Raw genomic sequence first — 23343 nt, forward strand, 5'->3', positions numbered from 1 at the left:
TATAAACCAAGAGTAACTCTACTGAAATTGAGTTCTTCGGTACAAGAAAGGTTGGAACAAGGTCACTAATATTAGACTGAGTACTCAACTGCTTTTACAAAAATTCTGACTGAAAGCCTCTTGTAACAGAACACACAAACATTTAACCAGCTCTATTATCAAGTCAGATTGCCAGGCCCGGAAAATGGAATAATGTAAAATATGAATGAACTAATAGATAGATAGATCTTGTCATCTTTTTATAATGGATGAGACATTAATTTTTAAAACTTTTACTTTTATAGTCAATTGCATAAATTTGTGTATAGACTATAACAAATACATTTTAGATCAGATTCTGATATAAAGTAGCACAACAAATTCTACACAGGGAGACTTCTGTTTATTGTGAGAAGGTTTCAGTACAAAAAAACTCCACTAGCAAGAGAATCAAGGTTAAGTGCATGGCATATAAAACTTCCTGTTTTACAAAGCTCTTGAACAAAAACTTAAGGTATTGTGGGGCTAAAGTGTCTTTATACTAATGCTAGGAGCATGGGGAACAAGCAGGAGGAGCTCACACTCCTGCTTGCACACACAGGCTTCGAACTGGTAGGATTAGCTGAAACCTGGTGGCGCTCTACCCATGATTGGGCAGTGGGCGTTGAGGGCTACAGGCTGTACAGACAAGATGCAGGTGGGGGGCATTGCTCTCTGTTAAGGAGCAATACACATCTTCTATAATCAGGATGGGATCAGAAGGCGGACAAATTGAGGTACAGGCAGTCCTCAGACTTATGACACACAATTGGTTCCTGAAAACTGCCTTAAGTTGAAACGTCATAACTCTGAACCAATTTCCTGTCCCCCCCGCCCCCATAGGAACAATGTTATAAACCTGAACCAAGGCCCAATACCCTATTTTCACCAAAAAGAACAGAGAATTTTTTACTAAATCAATGATCGATGAGTAATATAGCTACATTAACGTATTTATATTGTAAATAGCAATCATATTGATTTGGAAGGACTTCTTTGAGGTGACTTTGCTGGACTTTTTGAAGACCTCTTGGCTGGAGTCTGCTCAGGAGTCTTGGCTGCAGGTTTTTCTGGAGTCTTGTCTGCTTTCTTAAAGAAAGCATCTGTGGAAGTTTGAACACATGTTCTCTAGGGAGATGGGTGACACAGCAAACTTGTTTGCTGGCATGGCGTGGTGTCGGATCAACCATTGTAAAGTTGAAACTGATGTCAAAGTCAAAACAGGGTGTCAATTTATAAATGTCATGTCATTCATTGTAACTCAAAATATCTTAAATACTACCTGTATTGTGGATCAGAATACAAGGGAGTCAGGCGAAAAGAGACTTGGTAGTGGGGGTCTATTATAGACCACCACACCAGAAGGAAGAGAGACATGAAATTCTCAAGGCAACTCTGAGGCAGTACGCTCAAGGGACATGGTTGTCAAGAGTGACTTAAACTACCCTGACAACTGTTGGCAGGGGCAATCAGCTGGATCTGACCTTTTATGTAGGTTCTTAACCTACATACAGGACCTTCACCTAACGCAGGAGGTATATGGTCCCACTAAGGGAGATGCCTTACTGGACTTGGTATTTGCTACAGGGAATGATCTGGTGGGAGATCTTCAGATAGAGGATAACCTAGGGCAGAGGTTCTCAAACTGTGGTCCACAGACCAGCACTGGTCCACGAACTCCATTCAGGTGGTCCGCAGAAAGGTTGCGGAACAATCGAGAATATCTGTACTTGGAAGGTAAGACTACTAATATTAAAATATGAGTTGTGTGCTTTGATTTGTAGAACAAAAGAAAGTTCATTAAGTGGTCCACTGAGACCCTCAGCAATTTTCAAGTGGTCTGCAAAAATAAAAGAAGGCTAAAAACCACTGACCTAGGGGATAGTGACCACCAATTGTTAGAATTCATTATCCAGCAAAGGGTGGGAAAGATAACCAGTAGGGCAGAAGTGCTAGATTTCAGAAAGGCCAATTTCAATGAGCTCAGGAGGGTAGTAAGCAAGGTACTGAGGAACAGGAGCATTGGTGACATGGGAGTACAGGACGGGTGGTCATTTCTCAAGAAAATAATCCTTAGAGCACAGAAGAGGACTATCCCACTGCACATCAAGGCCGGGTAAAGGGACCAAGAAACCCTCTTGGCTGAACAGGGAAATCCAGGAAAGCCTAAGGGTGAAAAAAGAGGCATACAAACTGTGGAAGCAGTGGGTAGCCACCAAAGAGGAATATACCTACTTGGCTTGTATTTGCAGGTAGTCAGTTAGAAAGGCCAAAGCAACAATGGAACTCAGGCTGGCAACAAAAATTAAGGACAACAAAAACTCCTTTTGGTATACAGGAAGCAAAAAGAAGGTGCATGGCAACATAGGACAGACTATGGCAATTGGTGACAGATGGGATGAACAAAGCAGAGGTCTTCAATGAGTTTTTTGTATCTGTATTCCTGAACACGGATAAGGACATGTCTCCCATTTGGACTATAGACGGGCACAAGAGGGACATCAGCCCATCAACAGTTAGCGCCAACCTAGTGAAGGGGCTGGATGTGTTCAGATCAGCAGGCCCAGATGATTTTCATCCAAGGGTGCCGAAGGAATTGGCCAGTGTCATAGCTGAACCACTGGCACAACTGTTTGAGCATTTATGGTGCTCAGGACAGGTCTAAGAGGACTGGAAAAGGACCAGTGTGGTTCCTATTTTCAAGAAGGGGAGAAAAGAGGATCTGGGTAACTATAGGCCAGTTAGTCTCACCTCTTATCTTTGGGAAAACCTTTGAAAAAAATTATTAAGGACCACATTTGTGGGAGTCCAGCAGGAAAAATAATGCTGAAGGGCAACCAGCACAGGTTCATAGCAGGTAGATACTGCCTGACTAACCTTGTTTCTTTTTATGATCAGGTCACCAAATACTTAGACGAAGAAATCAAAGTAGATGTCATTTACTTGGATTTCAAAAAGGCCTTTGATAGTGTCTTATAAATAAACTAAGCGGCTGTGTTGTAGATGATTACATGGTCAGATGGGTGGCAAATTAGCTTATGGGACGCACCCAGAGAGTGGTGGCGGATGGGTTGGTATCAACCTGGAAAGGTGTGGGCAATGGAGTCCCCCAAGGTTCAGTCCTTGGACGAGTGCTGTTCAATATCTTCATCAGTGACTTGGAGGGCGTGGAGAGCACTCTATCAAAATTCGTAGATGACACCAAATTATGGGGCAAAGTAAACACACTAGGGGGCAGGGAACAGATTCAGGAGGATTTGGATAGGCTGGGAAAGTGGACAGAAAAGAATAGGATGCAGTTTAACAAGGATAAGTGCAAAGTGCTGCACCAAGGGAGAAGAATCAACAATGCACTTAGAGACTGGGGGATGACTTTCTAAGCAGCACAGCAGTGGAAAGGGATCTTGGAGTCATTGTTGACTCCAAGAAGATGAACATAAGTTGTCAATGTGACAAAGTGATAGGTAAAGCTAACCGCGCTCTGTCATGCATTAGCAGGTGCATCGCAAGCAGATCTAGAGAGGTGATACTTCCCCTCTATGTGGCATTGGTGAGGCCGCAGCTGGAGTACTGAGTCCAGTTTTGGGTACTGCACTTCAAGAGGGATGTGGATAACCTTGAGAGGGTCCAGAGGAGGGCCACTCATATGGTTAGGGGCCTGGGGGGAAGGTCCTACGAGGGGAGAATGGACAAGCACCTGGCTGGGGTCATCTGATCCCAGCACTCTTTCCTGCCCAGGCCAGGGGGTCGGACTTGATGACCTACTGAGGTCCCTTCTGACCCTAAAAATCTATGAAATCTAAGGTATATTTTAAACTGTTCCTTTATAGCCATTTGTCTACATATAGAATTTGACTATATGATAATACCTGTTTTGAAGAGGCAAATTAAGACAGAAGCTGGCAATTAGATTATCTTGACCTATAGATTTGTTTGTTTTTAAGCCTGGGCTCTGCTACTGTTGATGCTATGACTAATCAGTACATCTAAAGACAGAATAACAGACATTCTGTCTTAAATTCCTGTTTTATGACAGAATCTAAAGGAAAGATACACACTATCAAAATAAACAGAAATAAAAGGGACTTTGTGTATTATCCTCTCAAATAAAATCATCTGTGATTACAGGATGAATTAGAAATATATCAGAACCCCAGTTCATTATTTTTAGACTACACCCATAGCAGTTTTACTAGCAATGCTAATCTAAGATTCTGTAATAAATCTTAAACCCCTGCCATGAAGGATTACTTTATGTTACTAAGAACAATTCTAGTGAAGTTCTGTTATCCTCATGATACTGGAGCACCTTTCAGAGTAAAAAAAATGCAGGAGATGACTTCAGTCCACATCTGTGGGAGGTGCTTTACTTATCATATCCATATACAATTTTAAAAAATGTTAGGGATTCCTTTATGGAAAACCAAAATAGAAGCAATGTTTGGTCACCCATGATTTTATTCTACTAAGAAATCCCAGTTGCCTAGATGCACAAATCTCACTGTGAGATACAGTAGTTCTAGCTATCGAGACTAGATTAAGAGCAATCAAGGGCATTCAGGGTCTTGGAGGATGATGTGGACATAGAAGTTTTTGAAAATAAAGAACAAAGATAAAAACCTGGTCCTGCTGAAGATGAGTGTTGTTATTAACTTTATTTTAATGTCCTTCAAGGTTTCCAAATATCCTTGCTTGAAAACGCACACTCACAAACTCTTGCATGCTAAACTTTTTCTGTGATATTTTTTAAATGAGTTGTTCGTATTTTGAAAGTATTTCAAATTGTACTTTAACCAAAGCAATGTATTGAAAGGTCAAGAATAAAAGGAAGTAATTGAAAATGTTGGATAGCACTGGCCTGGGACAGTGAGGCATGCTAACGACATATTTATTGCCCTCCTAACTACAGGCCTGTTGTAAAATTATTCAAGTTCTTGGTAAGGTGATGATGTATTTGAACATGCTTAATACCATCAGCCACATAGCATAACTAATAATAACATGCCAGTAACATAACAAGAGGTGGTAGTGAAAGCTTTCAATGATTCCCATAGTTAAGATCATTAAGCAAAGATGTAATGGGGGGAAAAAGGTGTATTTCAACTCTTTATTCGATTTATGTATGGTCCTTCCCAGTTAAAGGCACTGGGCAGCTTACAAGATAACAGAGTAAGATGTAAAGCAGGAGAACAGAAATCCATGGCAAAGGGGATTGGGATATCAGCATGAAACAGAATCAAACAACAAATCTCTGCACCGCGGAGGAGGATTAGCACCAAAAGCTGGGGGGGGGGGGGGACTCCACCGCCATTGTTTAGCCCTGCACTGGGCGAAGTACATGAAAGTCCCAGGACCAGGGCAGAGAGCTGCGGCTTCTGGCCCTGTCACGACTTTCTTGCTCCCCGGCTACAGAAGACCCGCCAGGCTCCCCCGCTTCCCGCACAGGTCCCCGGGGCCCCCGTGGGGGTGCGGAGCAGGAGCGCGCCTCTCGGGGCGGGCGGCCTCTGGCGGGACCCGGCGGTGGCGGTTGGGCCGGAAGGCGGAGAGCGGCAGAGCCCGGGCTGCTGGGCTGCACCGGGGGCCGCCACGCGGAGGGCGCCGTTGCAGCGAGCGAAGTTGACCCTGGCCGTTACGTCCGCTAGGACGCCGGCTGAGGGGGGGGCGGGGCCGAGGCTGATGCAGGGGCGGGGTCGAGCCCTCCCCCTCCCCCCAGTCACTCACCCGCCGCCCCCGGGAGCAGAAGTAGCACTGCCGCCGCCAGCCAAGGCTGGGGCCGCCAGGGGGCCGCGCGCGCCATCGTGCCGCTACGCCCGGCCCGGCCGCGTCCCTTCTGCCCTGCGCTGCCCTGCCCTTCCTCGCGCGGTGGCGGTAGTGCGGAGGGCGCCGGGCGCGCGGTCCCGTCACACCCGCGCTGACACGAGCGTTTCTTCCTGACCGGAGGGACCCGCTCCCCCACAACACCTGCCGGCGCCGGCGCCGGCGCAGCCCCGCGGGCCAGGGCTGCCACTCGCAGCGGCTCGGCGGCTTCCAGCTGGCAGCGGACGCAGCTGCCTGGAGCAGAGCTGGGGGCACGCTCAGAAGCCCCTTGCTGGGAGTGGGAGTCGGGGAGGCCCAGGGCAGGGCTCAGCTTCCCCCGCCGCGCTGGTGGAGAGAGCGGAAGATAAGCACGGCCTAAAAGCAAAAGTGCCCTTCAGCCACGTGTTGGGTAGCAGTGAGCGCAGGCTTTGGACAGCCAGATGCTCCTCACCATGAAGTGCACGTGGCCCTGCGGGCTGGGGGGGCACGGCGAGCTCGTGCAGGCGGCCACGGTGCTATTGGTGGCAAGCGCTGACCAGCGATTGGTGACCACCCACAGACACCACCGGCAGCGGGAGCCAGCGGTGATCGTGGACCCCCGCAGACGCTGCCACCAGTCTTGGCAGCAAGGGGGAGGAAGATGGCGAGCGGCAACCCCCTGCAGGCAGCACCTTTTCATAGGGGGTGCAGTGCCACACTCAGGGTGTGCCTGCTGCGCGTCACCAATGCTCCTCACATTGAGGACCAAGCACTCCAGCAGGGTACAATAGTACCCCAAAGCTTGTCTTTGTCCTTCCTAGCTGGTTCACTTTTTTTCCGGCACTTTTAAGGGCTACATCATCGCTCCTCCCAGTCCGACCACATCTTTTTATGCTCCTGGTATATTAGTTACACTACTGGGCCTATAGTACCAAGCCTATTCACATACCGCATCTGAACAAGGACTTAAATAACTACAAAAGGCCTTTAGCTAGTGCCCTTTTGCACCTGAATCTTAAAATGTTTCCATAATGTCCATAACTTCTGCTGTCAAACCCTTGAAACTCCTTATCACATTTGGTCCCCACACTTATTTTGCTAAGCGGTATGTTCACCCTTATCACCTACAAGCAAAGGCCCAGCCTAAAGGTGTGCCTGCACTCCAGACCGTAGCGTAGCATAAAGATACGTAAGCCAGCTCTACATGAGATAGCATAGGCACTGGAGGAGTCTAAGCATGACAGTACAGAACAGCGGGGGCCCAGAAACCTGTTCAGAGCAGCATTCTGATATAATAAAAGCCTTTGTCTGTCTGTCTGTCTGCAATGCTCCGGGCCAACTGCGCATGTGCTGTGGAAAGGGTGAGCGGCGATTGGCTAGCCTGGATAGCTGCGGGCACAACTTTGCACCAGGGCTTAGGGGAGGAGGCGGAGGATGTTGGGGGCGAGGGAGCTGCGGTGCCACGCCCTCCCCCACCATACAACAGCTGTCACGGAGGGGAGGGGAATGAGGATCATGGCACCCCAGCTGCCACTGCTGGGGGAAGAGCCATGGAGGGGTGGTAGTGGGGCTGGAGCTACGCCGGGCTGTGCTCAGGCTGGCCTGGGCACATGGGGCAACTGGAGCCTGGTGGCTCCACAAGCGGCATGTGTGGGCGGCTCCCACCGGTCCGCACACCATGAGGGAGCCGGGGGAGGGTGGGCATGTTCACCCCTCCTTGGCTCCCCGGCACTGCACCTCTGGATGACCCACTGGGCTCTGATTGCCCCATGCCCTGGCCCAGCCTGGCCGGGGCCCTATTCGCTATGAATGGTGCCCTGGCCAGGCTGGGTTGTGGGAGAATTGGAGCCTGGTGTGTGCACAGGGCAAGGTGGGCTGCAGCCTCTGCTCCCTGCCTCGCTGCTGTTGCTTTGATAGCAACACGGCACCATGTGCCTCGCTGCCCAGCCTGCCCAGCGGCGGGACTCACACGTGCCGCGTTGCCCACCCCTAGCTTCTAGAAAGCTTCCTTTCCCCTCCCCGCTTCTACGAAGATCCAGAGTTCTCAGGAAAGATCCCTTCCTGTCTCATCCAGAGGATGGAGTACAGGGAGCCAGACGACACCCAGCCCCTCTGCAATCCAGCCATCAACCTTTCCCCACCAGAACAAAACCCATCCAAGAAAACACTTTCAACAGGGAACAACAAAATAAACAATACAACCAGATAATCAGCATATACCGCAATAAAGAGAAATACTAAGGGAAATTGATAGGAAATTACAGAAATAGACTAAAATTGGGAAAAAATGCAAATAATGCATCCATGAGGAAAATCTGAAACAAAGCTAGTCAATGGAAAAAAGATTACAAGAAGAGTAGTAATATAAAGGACATCTGGGATGAGTTATAGAAAATGGAAAATTATGAGTTTGCATTCTTTGCATTCAGTATGGCAGGAAACATGAACACAAAGGCCTACCCTTGAAGGCCCAAGAGGCCTCCTCCAGTTTGTGTATTAGTAAGTGTCTAGTAAAATTATGAACTCCTTGCATAAACTAGAGGTCATAGTCCTGAACTTGGGCAGACTGGATCTGGAGCTTAGTTCTGAGCATCTAATATAGCTATGTTATAAAAAAACATGACATGTTCTTTATAACACAGATCAGAATTTGGAAAAGAAAAAAAAAAGTTAAATTATAGAGGGGTTGAACTGGGAGGAAGTTTGATCTGGGAGGAAGTTTGATTAATAGATTTCATAGATTTCTAGGGTTGGAAGGGACCTATTAGATCATCGAGTCCAACCCCCTGCTCTGGGCAGGAAAGAGTGCTGGGGTCAAGTAACCCCAGCTAGGTGCTTGTCTAAACTCCTTTCAAACACCTCCAAGGTAGGGGAAAGCACCAACTCCCTTGGAAGCCCATTCCGTATTTTGGCAACCCTCACCGTAAAGAATTTCTTCCTTATGTCCAATCTAAATCTATTTTCCTTCAGTTTGTGGTTATTATTTCCGGTAAACCTGAGGGGTGCCCTGGTAAACAGAGTGCCCCCTATTCCCTGCTGGGCCCCCCTGATGAGTTTGTAGACAGCCACAAGATTGCCTCTTAGCCTTCTGTTGCGGAGGCTGAAGAGATTCAGGTCCCTCAGTCTGTCTTCATAGGGTCTTACCTGCAGGTCCTCAACCATACGAGTAGCCCTCCTCTGAACCCTCTCAAAGTTATCTATATCCTTCTTGAAGTGTGGCACCCAAAACTGGATGCAGTACTCCATCTGCGGCCTCACCAATGCCTCATAGAGGGCAATTATCACTTCCCTAGACCTGCTTGTGATGCACCTGCTGGTGAAAGAAAGAGTGCAGTTAGCCTTGCTTATTACCTCATCACACTAGTGGCTCATGTTCATTTTTGTGTCAACCAGGACTCCGAGATCCCTTTCCCCTGTTGTGGTACTTAGAATGGTATCCCCCAGTCTATAGGTGTGTAGGAGATTCTTTCTCCCCAGGTGCAGCACCTTGCATTTATCCTTGTTACATTGCATCCTATTCTGATCCGCCCACTTCCTCAGTCTGTCCAAATCTGCCTAAATTCACTCCCTGCCCTCCAGTGTGTTAACTGTACCCCATAGTTTAGTGTCATGTGCGAATTTGGACAAGCTGCTTTCAACACCTTCATCCAAATCACTGCTGAAGATATTAAACAGCACTGGGCCAAGGACAGAGCCTTGGGGGACACCACTGCCCACATCCCTCCAAGGAGAAACGGACCCATCCACCACCACTCTCTGGGTGCGTCCTGTGAGCCAGCTTTTCACCCACCTTACTGTGAAAAAATCCACATCACAGCTATTCAGTTTGCTCATAAAAATAGGGTGCAACATTGTGTCAAAAGCCTTTTTTAAAATCCAGGTAAATAATTCCTACTTCCACTCCTGCATCTAAGCACTTTGTGACCTGGTCATAAAAAGAGACCAGGTTAGTCACACAGGATCTGCCTGCTATAAACCCATGCTGGTTGCCCCTTACCATAGTGTGACTCACTGGCCCCTGCAAATGTGATCCTTCATGATTTTTTTTAAGGCCTTGCCGAGAATAGAGGTGAGGCTAACTGGCCTATAATTACCCAGGTCCTCCTTCCTTCCCTTCTTGAAAATAGGGACCATGTTGGCCTCATTAAGGATCCAATGCATTTTTATAAAACAAACAATTACACCTAACAACCCATGGTGATAAGTATTTTGCGGAGGGCATGGACAACACATAACATTTGGTTTAAATGAGGTGTAAACCTGAAGTGGACAGACCTACAGGTTTCCCTTGCTTTATGTGAGTTCTGTATGTGCCAATTCACGCTTATGCGATGACCCTTTTATACCAAAAATTCGTTACATGTGAGGTAAATTCATTTTTATGCAATCGGTGTGGTGGAAGCCTGCAGTCAGCTGCTTTCTGTGGTGGATTGTGGGAGTGATGTGTACAAAAATATAGTCTCCTGTGTGGATCTCGTTGTCTGCGACACATGTTTCTGTAGTTGCCAAGTTGCCATCCCCATTATGGTAACATTCACCACCATCCTGTGCATGTGTGTACTGTCTGCTGTTGCTGAGTACCAGAATATTTTGTAAAAGTGGTAGGAATGGGCCTGGGGGTCAGTACAGTCAAGGTCTTGGAACATATCCCTATTTGTTACATTGTAAAGTGGGTTCCCTTCATGTGAATTTGAGTTATGCGTCATTTTTCAGGAACGCATGTACAGCATGAAGCGAGGGAAACCTGTACATGCATGGTGGGTCAAAGCTACTTGGAACAGTTCAAAAGTATACCTGGGAAATCAAGTATTATTTTAAACCGGTTCACTATTATGTTAAACTGGTTCACACGTAACCAAATGTTCCATGGCCTGGGTCTGATCAGTCCTCCAGACATCACGCACTACATCATTCTTTTCTGCCCTCCCTACTTCTCCACTACTGCAACTAACTGCTTTAGTACACAGCCAGAGCTCTACTGTCACCCCCTTTTTTCCCTTTTGTTGACACTTTTATCAGTACAGTAAGCTCCCTTGCACTGCTTGTTCAGTAAAAGCTATCTAACAACCAGCTGTTTCCTCATTCCCTACTCAACTCTGTCTCCTTATCATGCCCCCCCAACCCTTGCAAACCCAAAAGCAACCCCCCCCACCACATATCACCCTAAATCAGGCAAACACACTGCAGATATTGGTCAAGTGCCGTGTATTGAAGTTTACTGAACTCATATTTAGGAGAGAAAGGAAAGTAGAAAAGTGAAAATGCCCCCATCCACAGGTCACCCATCCTCTGGGACCTTCAAAACATGAGTGCAAAGACTGCTTCCCATTTATCCACTGAGGCATTCTGGTCTAGATGCTCACATCCATCCCTGGTGTCAGAGTCATACTTCACACAGTTATGAATCTGATCCCAATCAGTGACATTTAGGAATGGTTATATTGTTATGTGTGTCTGCATCTTGTGTAGCCACAACGATTTTGAACCTGTTCCTAATCAGTGACATCTTAAAATAATGCATTTATTATGTGTTTCTGCACCCTTAAAAGTTTATTTTACACAGAAATATTTCTGGGCATAGACACACACAGTACTTAAAATGGTTTAAATGAGATTTAAACCTGAAGCAGGTAGATCTATGTCTGTTAAACTGGTTTAAATTTACCTGGGACAGGTCAAAAGTGAACCTGGAAAATAAGTTTATTTTGAACTGGTTCACTGTGAATGAGTTCAGTGTTAGTGTGTATACCAGACATTGTGATATAGGTCTAGTCAGTCCTCCAGGCATAACACTACACATCATTCCTGATCAGCATACTAATGGCACCTCACTCCAAATCTCTCCCAGATCTCACCCAGCACCTTCAGATGCACAATTGGGCATGTCTAGAGCACCCCACTGCGCAGTACCTGCCATTATTGTGCGGTTCTGGTGGTACACAGGTTGTTCTGACCCTACTGTGCAGTAGCAATGAAGCCCTGCCAGCCGGTCAGGTGACAGGAAGGGGAAGGCCAGAACGCTATAAATGACGAGTGGAGAAGGCCAGAGGGGCAGTGGAAAGGGGGACTTCCAATGACCATGGTGCCTTGGCTGCAGCCTCTTTCGGAAGAATACGCCACGCCACGCCACGCCACGTCAGAAGCATGATCATCGAAAGTAAGCAGGCCTGTTGCCTCTCTTATTTCTTTATTATTATTTTCCCATTATATGGCCATAGAAGCCGATGGTTTGCGCTGGATGTTAATAACCAGAGGATCAGGCTAAGGCTATTTGGGAAAGGAGGAGGCTTCATTGGGGGCCCACTGCAGTGTAGGGACCCCAGCACCAGAGAGGGCACAGTATTTGGGGGTGAGCAGACCCCAGTGCCAGATAGGATGCAGAAGCCTAAGTGAGTTTTAAGAGCTAGATCCTTGGAATCAAGCCCTGAATAGTGGGTTATTTTTGGCTGACAGGCCTAGCTAGAGAGAGAAGGGGTGAACCCACAGTGGCTGAGACCTCAACATAAAGAGGAATTTATAAATACTATCTGCAAGGCTTGGGCTGCAGGGTAAGGGAGGAACAGAGCTGCAGATAGTGCCCCCTGGCATTGGGGCAAGAAATGGGCAGCCTCCCGCCTAATTAAGATAATTAATTAATTAACAACAAGGCATGACAGGCGAAAAGGTAGGTGGTTGGCCCAGAAACAGGTGGGCAGGCCAAAGGCAAATTGACCCCCAGAAGGCCTGCCCCCCCCTCTCCCCCCCGCCTTACATACCTGTATCTACAGGTACTAGAAAATGGCACATTAAACTAATGTACTACACAATAATTGCTGCACACATGTAAACGGTGATGCTTTACTGTGCGTTAGATTAATGCACAGTAATGCATCTCGTGTAGACATACCCAAAACAAAGCAGGAAAATGGCTGCTCTCCTATGATGCAAAAGTAGGACACAGAACAATAGGTGTAAATTTCAGGAAAGCTGTTTTAGATTAAACTTCAGGAAAATCTTCCTATCTAAAAAAAAGCTTCCCAGGATGCTTTGCACCTTCCCTGTGACACCCCCCCTCCCTTGCAGATTGGGTGGGCTAGCAGCCTTGCCCCAAACTATCTGCTCCAGCCAAGCAGGGAGGAGTGCTCTAGCACCCCCTCCCCACCAACCTTGGCTTGAGCCACTGTAGGCATGTGCCTTTTCCAGAATCAGAAGTGAAAGTTTAGCTCCTTGCCTATCAATTCAGTTTAGGCAGTTTAGACTAACCTGAGATTAAAAGATCAAATCAATTCAGCCTTGGGCTTTTTGACTGTACTCTGGCTAACCAATACTCCACGGGCATCGAGTCTGTCAACCCAAGGACCCTTGGGTTGACAGACTCGATGCCCGTGGAGTAATGGTTAGTCCGGGTGGCACTTTACAGACTAATTTGTTCAGAGAAGCATCTTGATACAAAAAGCAATGAGAGCTCTGAATTTTTATGGAAGAATAAATGAAAAAAGCTACCAAACACTAGGTGTGATTGTTTCATGTTTGTGAAAATAAGAGTTTGCATCTATGGAGTTGCAACATTTCATAGGAGCAGGACAGTTGCTGCTACTGTTTCCCAGATTTACCAGTAGCAGATTAGGATGTTAGGTCTGTGTTGTGCCAGGGTTCATGGTAGGCTTGTGTAGAGTTTAGATTACGGTTTGTTTAGATGGTTTGGATAGGGATGATCCTGCCTCAGGCAGGGAACTGGACTAGATGACCTCTGGAGATCCCTTTTTGCCCTACTTTTCTATGACTCTAAAACTTCTGAAGTTAAAAATTTGGCAAAATATTATGTTCAGATTGAGGCAGGCAAGGTTCTTTGGGTAAATCCAATATCTTTTATTAGATGTACAGATTAAGTTACTCAAGTATTGTATATTGCTCAGATGACTTTGAGGAATAAACTCCCTCTCGAGGTGGTGCAATCACCTACCCTGGAAATCTTCAAGAGGAGACTGAACGGTCACCTCAGGGTACCGCACCTAGGGAGGAAGAACCAGCAGCATATCTACAGGCTGGGGAACTCCCATCTCGCCATCACAGAGACAGAAAAGGATCTTGGAGTCATTATAGACTCCAAGATGAACATGGGCCACCAATGTGGGGACGCAGTCAGGAAGGCTGATCGCACCATCCACAGATGCATCATGAGCAGGTCCAAGGAGGTGATCCTCCCCCTCTATGCGACACTGGTCAGACTGCAGTTGGAGCACTGCGTCCAGTTTTGGGTGCCGCACTTCAGGAGGGATGTGGACAACATTGAGAGGGTCCAGAGGAGGGCCACGAGCATGATCAGGGGGCAGCAGGGCAGGCCCTACAAGAACAGTTTACGAGACCTGAACCTGTTCAGCCTCCACAAGAAAAGGCTGAGAGGGGATCTGGTGACCATCTATAAACTGGCCAAGGGAGATCAGCAGGCAATGGGAGAGTCCCTGTTCTCCCGAGCGCTAGTGGGAGTAACAAGGAATAATGGTCATAAATGGACTGAGAATAGATTCAGGTTAGATATCAGGAGGCACTACTTCACAGGGTGGCTAGCATCTGGAACCAACTTCCAAGGGAAGTGCTGCTCGCTCGCTCCTACCCTGGTGCTCGCTTCTAAAAGGAGGTTAGATAGACATCTAGCCAGGGTCGTTTGACCCCAGCATTCTTTCCTGCCCATGGCAGGGGGTCGGACTTGATGATCTGCTCAGGTCCCTTCCAACCCTACCAACTATGAAACTATGAAACCTTGCTGCGGTCGCCTGACCCCAGTTGTCTTTGCTGCCTGGTGCAGGGGGCTTGACCCAATGATCTTGAGAGCTCCCTTCCAGCCTATTAATCTATGAGGGTTTTTTTTTTTTTTTTATATACAATTCAACAATGGGAGCACACTTGAATAATCAACACATTTTTCTTAACTAACCCGATCCATTTGTGTAACCCCCTACTGCCTTACCATATAGTTGTATAGATTTGTTGTGCCAGTCCACGTGTTTTCTAGTATTTTATCCACACTGTTATTTTTATGCATGTGTAAAATCTGTATTTTTACTTGAAAACATTCTCTTGCATGCTTATTTGTATTTTAACTCAATCAACAACACAATTTTGCATCTTAACTAACTCCCCTGTGCCAGGACATATGCTGTGTAGCATTTTGTTTGTCACTTGGTGATACTTTCCCAGCTCGCTATATCGGAAGTCTTCCCCATTACTAAGCTGAACTGGTATGTGAAACCATATGGTGTTTTTCAGCTGCTTCGTTGCTGTGCAGGATAAATAATCCTGACCTGAAAACAGAAATTTTTTAAGTGGTGGGGGGGGGGGGGGGGGGGGGGGGGGGAAGTTGCTTTATTCCTTATAAGGCACGGGCAGGCTATTTGAATGATAGGAAGGGGTGGTTGCATTTTCATGCTGCTCTGAGCAAGCACCGAGCTGGCAGACGGCTGGGGGGGGGGGGGGCAGGCTCGAATGCTGCAAGGGAAGGGCTGGCAGCTGGATTTCTAGGAGTGAAACAGGGCGCAGGGGCAATTTAAAGCCAGCATCAAGAACGTGGTCATGGGAAAGTCAGGTTGGTGAATGTTTTTTTTTTTGGGGTGGGGGGAGGGCTTGTTGGACGTGCTGCGTGTGCACGGCGGCTGTGCTCAGACCCCGGGCAGCGCAGCCCGGCTGGATCTCGTCTCGTTCCCAGGGCAGCACCGGGCAGGAGCAGGGAATGGGAGGGGAAGGAGGGTAGCGCTTCCCTTCCTTGGGGCTTAGACGGGGCTCCCTGCCCTGGTAGGGGACGGCGGGAAGTGCAGCCCTCCCCTGCAACCGCACCCCTTCTTTACCAAACTCTGGATCCACCCCTGGATGCGGCGGGCCACGCTTGTGGAAGGCTTAGTGGCAACATGAGCAACGTCATCCTGTGTGACCTGCTTGCTGTTATGCAGGCTAGTCTCCAGGAGATTTCTTATAGTACCGTGAAACGGGCTAGTTATTTCTTATTGATTTATTTTACAGTGCACACTTATTTGCAAGGAAAGAAGTTTGAATATTTTATTTTGTGCCTGGTTTTCATGCTGTGCTTTGATCAATGCAGTTAAAGAATAGGTCTAAGTGCTGTAGCTTTTGAAACTGCTGGCTGGGAAGAATGGTCATGAAAGCTCTTGTGTAATGGAGTTAAGTGTTTTCTTGTCCAAATAACCTTAGTCAGCAAGTTATAGACTGATATATGCAGACAAGGTTCTTTGGGTGAATCTGATATCTATGTTTCAGAGAGATGAAGGCTGTCACCACTTCATCCCAAGGCTCTTGGGTGATCTTTGCAGGGCACTGGGGGCAGAAGGGTGGTTTTCAGCTCCTCCCAGATCCCCTGATTTCTTTGGGTGTTTAGTTACCTGACATCTCCCTCTCCCTTCTGGTAGAGCAAGGTGCATCTGCCATCCCCTAAATCCAAGTGCTGAATCTGTCCTGGGGTGGGTGATGCACCTGCTCAACCACACCTAGGAGGGCTCTACAGTGATAGAGCTGGAAAATGCTCCTCCAGGCCCATTGCTAGCACTTCCCAGGTTTACTTCTTTCCAGGGATAGAAGGCTTGTTTGCTATAGGAACTGCAGGGACTACATGTGCAACAGCAGACATATCAAGGCCAAAAAACTGGATTACTGCAACTGGATGGTAGATGTACACTGTCTGACAGTGACAGCAGATCTATTTGACAGCAGATTTTGCCCCCAAGGTCTTCTCTATTAGTATGCCATTTCTGTGCAAGTGTATCGTATAGGTCTGCCTCAGGAAGAGGCAAAGAAATGAATTTACCACTAGCAACAACCCCCTCCCACTTTTCTCTTACCCTGCTGCTGCTGCAATAGCATATGTGGAGTAGTAACTATGTTCAACTCAGACTGAAGAAGTGCAGAAACTAGCAGTTGTGTTGGCAGAAAGCAACTTACTTGTCTTAACATTTTTCATCTAACCTTTCTTTCCGCTTTATCAGCTTGTTGCAAGTAAGTGATTTACAGAGATACACAATGTATTTATTTTCCAGGGGGCTTTTTTCCCCACAAGGACCTGGATCAGTAAATTGAATACTACAGATTAGCAGTTTCTTTAGACTCTTTTGAAGTTCTCTGATGTATTTGATCGTAGTATTTTAATAGCTTTGAACATGCGTGGTCTGCAGTTATCCTTCAGTTGGAAAGCAGAATTAGAGTTAGTCTGATACCAAAAATGACTCACCAGTGTTGCAAAAGATAAGTTCTGTGAAAGTTAGGACTAAATTCTGCACTCCATGTGCAGTTCCTTTGATTTTCAATTATAATATGCATGTCCGAATTTGACCAAAAGTACTGTTTACCAGATAAAAATTACAATGCAACATTTTCTCATATAGCATCCTTTGATTAATTAAAGGCCTTTCTATGCAATGACTAGATGGGTGTGTTTTTTAATTGAGTGAATTAACTTGATTTTTAAAAAGCACCTTTTTTTCTCATTCAGTTCTTTTTGCAGACAGACAGTAGACAGGAAGATATGTTAAGACCAGTGCAGTTGCAGATCTTAATGTTACTGAATGCGAACATTCTGTTGCTAACAGTAAAGACTAATTAATCATCCTCTTTCTATCCCCTCACGTCCTGTAAAACAGGCAAACACAGAAAGCATGTTGTCATTTTCATAGCCTGCATGTGTCAGGTTTCTCCGAGAATGAACAGATGGTGTCTCTAGTGAACTTGTGATACGACTGCCTTGTACAACTGCCTAACAAAAAGTAACAAGTTTCCAAAGAGTAAAAGCTCCATAGAATATTGCCTTGAATTTCCTTTCACTTTAAGATTTAGTTTACTATATGCAAAGCTATTAAACTTTTAAAATACATATATTCAGAAGTTGTGTTTATCACAAATCTCCAAATGATAAAAATGGCATTGGCTTTTTAGGTTGTAACTGCAAAAATAACCTATATCTGCTTTGATTTTTTCCCCTCCTCTAATCATTGCAATAGGGTTGGAGTATTGTAGTTGTGATGGATATGCAAGAAGCAAGGATTTTTGGGTAATATCTTTTTATTGGACCAACTGTATTGTTGGAAGACATGTTACACAAGCTTTCAGGCACAAAATATGCTTCCTTGGGTCTGAACAGAAGCAGATGTGAATTAAAAAAAACCCCTAAGGAGTACTGTTAATTTAATTATGTTAATGGATAAGTTCATTTAAAAAAAGTGGAAGAGGGATGTAAAACTACAGATCAAAGATAAGTTATAAGAAATGAATACAAAGAAAATAAAGGGAAGTAGAAATAGATAAACCTAATTATATAAAAGACGATTAAAAAAGGAAGATAGTTTCTATTGTACTGGTTCCTTTGAAATACAAGGTAGAATAGCTCTGTCACTTCTAACACTTCTTTTGACTTCTGACTCATTTACAGGAAAGCACCTTAAATGCTATGTACTCATGACTCATTCCTTATTATTAACTACCTTTCTTACCAAGAAGATAGCTAGATAATTTCAAAAGACAATGAGTGACAAATCCTCTGGTAATTATCTCTGCTTAGAGCTGACCTATTGTAGCATGGACACAGGGACAGGAGAGGGAAAGATGCTTTTGTTGCATTCCTTCACTCCTTCCCCACTGACCTTCAAAGCCTGTTTGTGGAAAGGATTACACTCCTCAGAGTTTAGGAGTGGAGCTGGCAACTGGCTGTTGTCTGAAACATTTTGATTAGCTGGCCTTAGGAGTTAATGCAATCTGTAGGAGTTAATGCAATCATGGGATGAACAGCAACAGGACTGCACAGAGTATCCAGCTCTCTTATGTGGTCTTTCCCAGCCAACAAGTATTCTGAAAAATCATTTTGCTTGGCTCTGGTATGCATCATGCTGGGAGGCCCCACCATGACCTCCTCCAGTAGATGGAATGACTTTTTGGAAACCCTGAAGTAGAATCTGGGGAATTTCCCACCTCCTCAGTCCTTCTGTGGGGTATTTCCATGGAAGAAGATGTTCTAAACGTGATTGGGGAGTATCAATATCATGTTTAGTATAATGTTCTAAAATCACAGTGCAAGAAGGCCGCCAGGCATTAACTTCCGCAGAAGCTCAGCTTTCACAGGTATGAAACTAAACAAACAAATAGAAAACAAATACAACCACCAAGCAAGCAAAGAAAAAAACCACTCTAGGTTTTACAGGGTTGAACCAACTGCAAACATTGTGTCATGAACTTGTTCTCTGCCTGAGCCTATTGAATATTAAGTATGCCCTTGTTGCCAAGAAGGCTAACAGCATACTGGGCTGCATTGGTAGGTGTGTTTCCAGTAGGTCAAGGGAAGTAATTATTCCCCTCTATTCAGCGCTGGTGAGGCCACATCTGGAGTACTGTGTTCAGTTTTGGGCCTCCCACTACAGAAAGGATGCAGACTAATTGGAGAGAGTTCAGCAGGGGACAACAAAAATGGTGAGGGGCCTGGGGCACATGACTTATGAGGAAAGACTGGGGAAACTGGGCTTATTTAGTTTAGAGAAGAGATGGGATTTAATAGCAGCTTTCAACTACTTAAAGGGGTGTTCGAAAGAGGATGGAACTAGATGACAGAACAAGGAGCAACAGTTTCAAGTTGCAGCAAGGGAAGTTTAGGTTAGATGTTAGGAAGAATTTTCTCACTAGGAGGGTAGTAAAACATTGGAATGGGTTAAGAGAGGTGGTGGAATCACCATCCTTGGAAGTGTCTAAGACCCCACTAGACAAAGCTTTGCCTGGGATGATCTAGTCGGGGCTGGTCCTGCTTTGAGCAGTGGGTTGAACTAGATGACCTCCTAAGGTCCCTTCTAACCTTAAATTTCTATGATATGCTCTTCCCAAATTATCACTGTTTAAAATGCCGGTGCCCCTCACTCCTGACCCACAGCCCCCTGCTCTGCCTCTCAGCCCTGCTTGTGCCCCGCACTCCCAACCCACAGCCCCTACTGGTGCCCCTCACTCCTGACCTGCAGATCCCTGCTGCCCCCAGCCCTGTTGCTTTCTCTCTCTCTCTCTCTCTCTCTCTCTCTCTCTCTCTCACTGGCTTGCCTGAGCCAGTGCGAGGATCACATGACCCTTGCCAACCAATCATCTGGCCCACTGCTCCAAGCCTGAAGCAGCTGTCTGGGACAGCAGAAAACCTGGACATTCACTCTTTTTTTCAGAAACCGGCCCAGACGCAGGACAGGGGGCCAAAAAAAGAGAGCGTGTTACATTTCTCCTAGGCCAACAGTGCCCCCAGCAGAATTCAGCCTAAGGAAACTCCTAAATTATGATTGCTGCAGTGGTCCCCCTGTATTAGTCATGATGCAGGTAGAGCACCATGTGCTGTCTTGTGGGATGCCACATCACTGTCCCTTTCATAGATTTCATAGACATTAGGGCTGGAAGGGACCTCGGAGATCATCAAGTTCAGCCTCCTGCCCCAGGGGCAGGAAGTCAGCTAGGGTCAAAGGATCGCAGCAAGATAAACGTCCAAACATTTCTTAAAAGAGTCCAGAGCACCACTTCGGGGTGGAGGGGAGTCTATTCCAGTCCTTCGGGGCTCAGACAGTAAAGAAGTTTTTCCTTATGTCCAGCCTAACACTGTCTTGGAGGAGTTTGTGACCATTGGACCTTGTCATCCCTTGGGACGCTTTGGTGAACAGACGTTTCCCCCAGATCCTGATGTACACCCCGTATATACGTATAGGCTGCCACCAGGTCACCCCTGAGCCTGTGCATTTCCAGACTGAGGAGTCCCATGGCTCTCAGCCTCTCTTCATAAGGCCTGTTCTCTTGCCCTCTGATCATGTGGGTGGCTCTCCTCTGGACCCTCTCAAGCTTCTCCACATCCTTTTTGAATTGCGGAGCCCAGAACTGGATGCAGTACTCCAGCTGCGGCCTCACCAAGGCCAAGTACAGCGGCTGAGTACTTCTTCTCCAAGGCCGAGTACCAAGGCTGAATACACCAAGGCCGAGTACTTCTCTCCCTTCCCCCCAACACACTCACACAGTAGCTCTATACAACTTGAGTTTAAGTGCAATTTTGTGTCTGTGGAGGTAGTACAAAGAGACTGGAGCCAGGGTAGTGAAGAATCTGGAGGTTTGTACTGAGTCCTGATCACCTTTCTCTCCTTGTCTGAATCAGAATGGAGCAGAAATAGGAGGGGAGTGTGGAAGTGAATGAGAATTAGAGGTAGATTTTATATGAGAAGAGGCTGAACAGGTTAGTACTGTTTAGTTTAGAGAAGAGTGGAGAAAATAGAAGTATTCCAAACGATATTTATTAAGAAGGTTAATTACATGCCTGTGTTTACTTTTTTCCATAGCATTTGAACAAGAAGCCAGAAAATGAAATTGAAAGGCAGCAAACAAAAAGAGCAAATACTATCTTTCACAGCATGTTAACCTGTGGAACAAGTGTTCAGTAAGGTTCAAAAAAGGATTTTAAGTATGAGTAATGAGAACATTCATTGTTGCATTTCATAAAACTACTTTTATTTAATTAGAATGTGTAAAGTTTCATAATGTAAAGCTTCCTGTGAGTAGAGAGTAACTTTTTCTGTCATCCTAAGCCACTTAAACACACACAAGAGTCAGAAGCAAAAGTTATTTGGGAAGTCATATCCAGTTGGTTAAGAGCATGGAAATTTCTACTAATGCTCCCACTAATACTCACTTTCAGTGTCTGGCACAGTGCATGGCATGTCATTGACTTGGAAAACACAAGCTTCCTTCCCAAGAAACTGAAAAAGAAGTCTGGCAGCTTGAAGTCCCTGCTTACACATCAAAACACCCAAAGAACTTGGTGGGGGGAAGGAACAAGAGCATATTAGGTAGTCTGGATATAATGGTAGATATTTGCTAATTTACACAGTCATCTAATAGTAGCTACTTTTGTTGGTGTAGTGGAAACAGAGAAAAGAAAAGAGAAACTTTAGGCAAGACCAAATCAAGTTTGTTTGGCTTAGAGATATCATTGGTAGTCAGGATGGATAAAAATCAACGATTAAAAAAAATGGATTTTTAAAAATTTAAATTTTTTTAAATCATATTTTAAACTTTTTGTTAAGATGCTTTTACAAAAATTAAGTTTTAATTTAAGAAATGTTAACACTCAAAGATATAACGGAATAGGGATTGTAACTTCTAATTATATGCTGTTTGAGACGGTATATTCATGTAACTTTTTTAGAAAAGTTTTATAAATAGGTCACAACAGGCCATGGACTATATTAGGGGCCCAATCTTATGGGGTTCCCAGAGGCTCCTCTACAGATTAGTAAAGATTAAAGAAAATAGGACTCTGTCCAATGGGACTCGGTGCTCAGTCTAGAAGATCCCATTAAGCATCTGTCTGATGCTTAGTTTCAGTTTTCAAAGTGTGGATTGGTGTCTCCAAAGATAACATCCTTGTTAACAGCAGTGTATGGAGATGAGAGAGAACACTGGATTTGAGTTTTCCATTTCCCACGGAAAAATGGAGTAAACCACAGATTTTACCTTTTGCCGGAGGCAAATGTGGATTTCTCATTTTACCAGAGAAACCCGTGGATTTTGCAGTTTTGCAATGAGCCCTCTGTAGGCTGGCAGAGTTCCAGCCTACAGGGGGCTGCAAGGGAGTGGAAGGAGGGTGGTCAGGCAGGGGGCACCATATGCGGATATGCACTTGGCCCCAGGCAGCCTGGAGAGCAGCTCCTGCAGGTACGTGTGGTGGGGGGATTGAGGCCCCCCATAGGGATGGAGGGCAGGAGTTGAGTAGGTCTGGGGCTGGGAATGCTGCCCAGCTGGGCAGTGCCTGGGGCTTGGAGCTGCTCCCTGCCGCTGCAGGCTGCTCCCCACCCAGGCTGCTCCCCGCCACTGCATGAACTCCTGAGGGGTAGGGGGGACCTGTGCCCCCCAGATCTCATGCTTGGCTCCTGAGGGTCCTTTGCACTTTCACCATTTGTCTTTAATATTTTTATAATAAATATTTATTATATATTTAATATAATAAATATTTAAAAAGTCAAAGGCTCGCTCTCTCTCTCTCTGCTGGGGGCAGAATGTTGTAGTGTAGCCTTGCCCCTTGTGTGCTACCTGAAAGCCCCAAGCTCACCAGGATTCAAACAATAACTTTTCTGAAGCACTTAAGAAATAAAATCAAATTTATATTCAGAGCAAAACAAACTAACAAAATCTCTCCAGTTAATTCTCATCTTGCCTCTCACTTTGTGGTGTTTTTTTTCAGTCTTTAACACTATTCAGCTTCCTTTTCAGGTCCGCATTCAAATTTTCCTAGTATTGGTTAATAAAGTTGAGGCAAGTGACCTTATACATTTAATATTTTTCAATATTAATGTATTTTGGCATCAAGTCATTTGACTTATGTGGAAATGGGTTCTTGAAGTAGATTAAATGTTACTGAATAAAAAGATTAACTTAATTTTCTTTCAGCATCATATTACAATACTATTTATTTAGAGCTTTTCCAACAGAGAATTTCAAATAACCTGATTTTTTTTTTGTTTATATTGAGGCCCCTTCATAGTGTGTAGAACGTTAAATGGAGTATAATGGGAGTAAAGT

General features: G+C 45.6%; 2 protein-coding genes across 3 annotated transcripts in view; one reads left to right on the forward strand and one right to left on the reverse strand.

Annotated features, from left to right (window-relative positions):
• LOC109282636 (uncharacterized) overlaps positions 1-5961 on the reverse strand; it is a 37297-nt gene extending 31336 nt beyond the window's left edge. Inside the window, exon 1 of the mRNA XM_019485304.2 lies at positions 5740-5961. Coding sequence (XP_019340849.1) covers positions 5740-5815 — 76 coding nt within the window. The 5' untranslated portion in view covers positions 5816-5961. The remainder of the gene's footprint in view (positions 1-5739) is intronic.
• GLIPR2 (GLI pathogenesis related 2) overlaps positions 1-23343 on the forward strand; it is a 68394-nt gene that overhangs the window by 14585 nt on the left and 30466 nt on the right. The window contains exon 1 of one of the 2 annotated variants that reach the window (XM_006266154.3): positions 15227-15355. The exons of the other annotated variant lie outside the window; for it this stretch is intronic. Within the exon in view, the coding sequence (XP_006266216.1) occupies positions 15343-15355 (13 nt within the window). The 5' untranslated portion in view covers positions 15227-15342. Of the gene's footprint in view, positions 1-15226; positions 15356-23343 lie in introns of those variants that run through there. 2 annotated transcript variants of the gene reach the window in all.

The sequence above is a fragment of the Alligator mississippiensis genome, chromosome 5 (assembly GCF_030867095.1).
Source record: "Alligator mississippiensis isolate rAllMis1 chromosome 5, rAllMis1, whole genome shotgun sequence".
NCBI lineage: Eukaryota > Metazoa > Chordata > Crocodylia > Alligatoridae > Alligator > Alligator mississippiensis.